Source organism: Phaethon lepturus, unplaced genomic scaffold (assembly GCF_000687285.1).
Source record: "Phaethon lepturus isolate BGI_N335 unplaced genomic scaffold, ASM68728v1 scaffold35994, whole genome shotgun sequence".
Lineage (NCBI taxonomy): Eukaryota > Metazoa > Chordata > Aves > Phaethontiformes > Phaethontidae > Phaethon > Phaethon lepturus.
Genome location: NW_010536189.1, coordinates 3932 through 6292, shown reverse-complemented (window position 1 = coordinate 6292; position 2361 = coordinate 3932). Strand labels below are relative to the sequence as shown.

Genomic DNA, 2361 nt, shown 5'->3' with positions numbered 1-2361 from the left:
TTAATTGCAAGAATGCTTTTCTCTGCCGCTTTACACAGCGCTTGGGCCTGCGACAGCCTCATAATTTATAAAGCTGCTCTATTACATTTTTATTAGTAGCTGTTCCCTTTTATAAGGAGCGAGAGAGCTGGAGGCAGCGCCCTAGCCTAATCTCCCAGAGTGTGGTTAAAGGATCAGTTTCTGGGCTGGTTTAACAGGAAGAAGTCCCCTTTCCACCCAGCCCTGATTTTTGGCTTTGCCTCCTCATGGTTTTGAGGAGACAACGAGCACCCACTGACAGCGAAGGTGCTGGGTCCCAGTCCGTGTGGCAGCCAAGGATTAAAACGCAACAGCCTGTGAAGTGTTGAGGGATTTCGGCGTTCGCTTCTTGTTACAGGCCGGGCTTTGAAGATCAGCCCTGCAAGAGAAAAGTTTTTTGAACAGCTGAGGTTTGCTGACAGCTCGGGAACTTGCTAGGGAGAGGCGGGGGGGAATTGTAATTGGGAGAAAGGATATAAGGGATCGAGTCAGAGCTGGTATTTCCTTCACTGGGCTGAGAGCTGATCGCTTCAACACTCCCAAGGCTAATTAAGATCAAGGAGGCATTAAATTGAACAAAGTAGTGAGAATTTGGTTTGGGCTGAAGAAAAGAAACCAAAAGGACTGTGTGGCTGGCAGGAGGCAGTGCGTGGTGGAGGCTGACAGAGCCTGGTGAGCACCGGGGTTGGGTTGGCTTTGTCCCCTGGCCTTGTCTGGGGAAGGTGCCCTGTGAGTGCCGTCAGCCCAGCCCGGCCTCCCCGGCAGGGCGGCCAAGCTGAGGAAGGGAAACACCGGCGTAGAACACAGGTAACTTCTCACCCCTTCATCGCAGGGGGCCTTACAGCAGGGATAAGCTACAAAGCACAGCTCTGACCTTCAGTTCCTCTCTCCGCTCTGCGTGGCCTCAGCCACTCTACCATGCAAACCATGAGGTTTCTCCGCAGTTCCTACCATGCGTTGCTGGGCCTGCGGAAGAGAAGCCCGAGCCCTGCAGGGTCTGGCACCGCTGTGGAGCAAGTTGCAGCTTACAGGGGATTTGAGACTATATGGATGTGAAAGAAAAATAGGTTCAGGCCCCCAAAAGATCCTGCCCTGAGCTGTGTTGTTTCCTTCCAGTGAGCGACCCGGAGATGTACTACATCGGCACCGAGCCCTGGAAGCCCAAGGAAGCTCTGCAGGATGACGGCGTGATCACCGACAAGGCCGACATCTTCCCTTTTGGGCTGACTCTCTGGGAAATGATGACCCTCTCTGTGCCCCACCTCAACCTGGGTGATGACCCTGATGACAAAGGTTTGTTTCTATAACTTGCTGGCTGAGCAAATTCTGCTCCTAGGAATGCTTTCCTCTCTTAGGAGGATTGATTTTTACAGCATGTGTTAGTACCCCCACAATGCTGGGTCTCCCAGGGGTGCCATCCGAAGGGCTTGCAAACATCTGTCCGTGCCTGCCATGGCCCCCAGCCCTGCATGTCATCCCGGGGAGCTCGCTGGGGTGTCCGCCAGAGCATGGAGGTGCTCAGCACCACCCCGAGGCCACTCCGGATGCCAGCAGACACCTGTGGCATTGATGTTTGTGCAGGGGCTGGGATGCTTTCAATGTCACTTAGCTTTTTAACTCCAAATGAGAAGTGGATAAATGATGGTAACTAATCACAGCGAACCAGCACTCTTTGTAAGTGCTTCAGCTGCTTGTCTAAGAGCCAAAGAGAGCTCCTTGAAACTCAGCTGCTCGTCCGATTCCCATCAGTGTGGTTTGGTAGGTTCAAAAGACACCCCCGAGCCTGACTGCTGCCCCAAGAGCCCCGCAGCGTGCTCGGCCGTGCTCTGGCTCCATCCCACGTCCTTTGCTGTCACGGCAGCATAGGAACAGTCTGCCAGGCTGGAGCCGTGTGGCGGACACTGTCGAGATACCACAAAAATGATGTAGCTGGAAAAGCTTAAAATGACATTGCGCTTGAAATGCTGCATAAAAATATTTGAGGTAGATGAGCCTTTTGGAAAGGAGAAGGTAAAGCAGGCTTGCTGTGCCCAGGCCAAGCGTGCTCTGGGCTGTATCTGGGCTGGCAAACCCCTGCTTGTCTCTGACAAAGCACGGGGGAAGCAGTTTGAGTTGCTTTGGGCATCTACTGTGTGCCCAAGTAGGGATTTGTCATGGAATCACAGAATTGTTTAGGCTAGAAAAGACCCTTAAGATGGAGCCCAGCCATTAACCCAGCCCTGCCAAGCCCACCACTGAACCATGTCCCTGAGCACCACATCTACACGGCTTTTAAATCCCTCCAGGGACGGTGACTCCACCACCTCCCTGGGCAGCCTGTGCCAGTGCTTGACCACTCTCTCG

General features: G+C 53.5%; 1 protein-coding gene across 1 annotated transcript in view; it reads left to right on the top strand.

Annotated features, from left to right (window-relative positions):
• The window catches only part of PBK (PDZ binding kinase), a gene marked incomplete at its 5' end in the record, with an annotated part of 8453 nt that overhangs the window by 4318 nt on the left and 1774 nt on the right, over window positions 1-2361 (top strand). The window contains one exon of the mRNA XM_010286098.1: window positions 1135-1311. Coding sequence (XP_010284400.1) covers window positions 1135-1311 — 177 coding nt within the window. The remainder of the gene's footprint in view (window positions 1-1134; window positions 1312-2361) is intronic.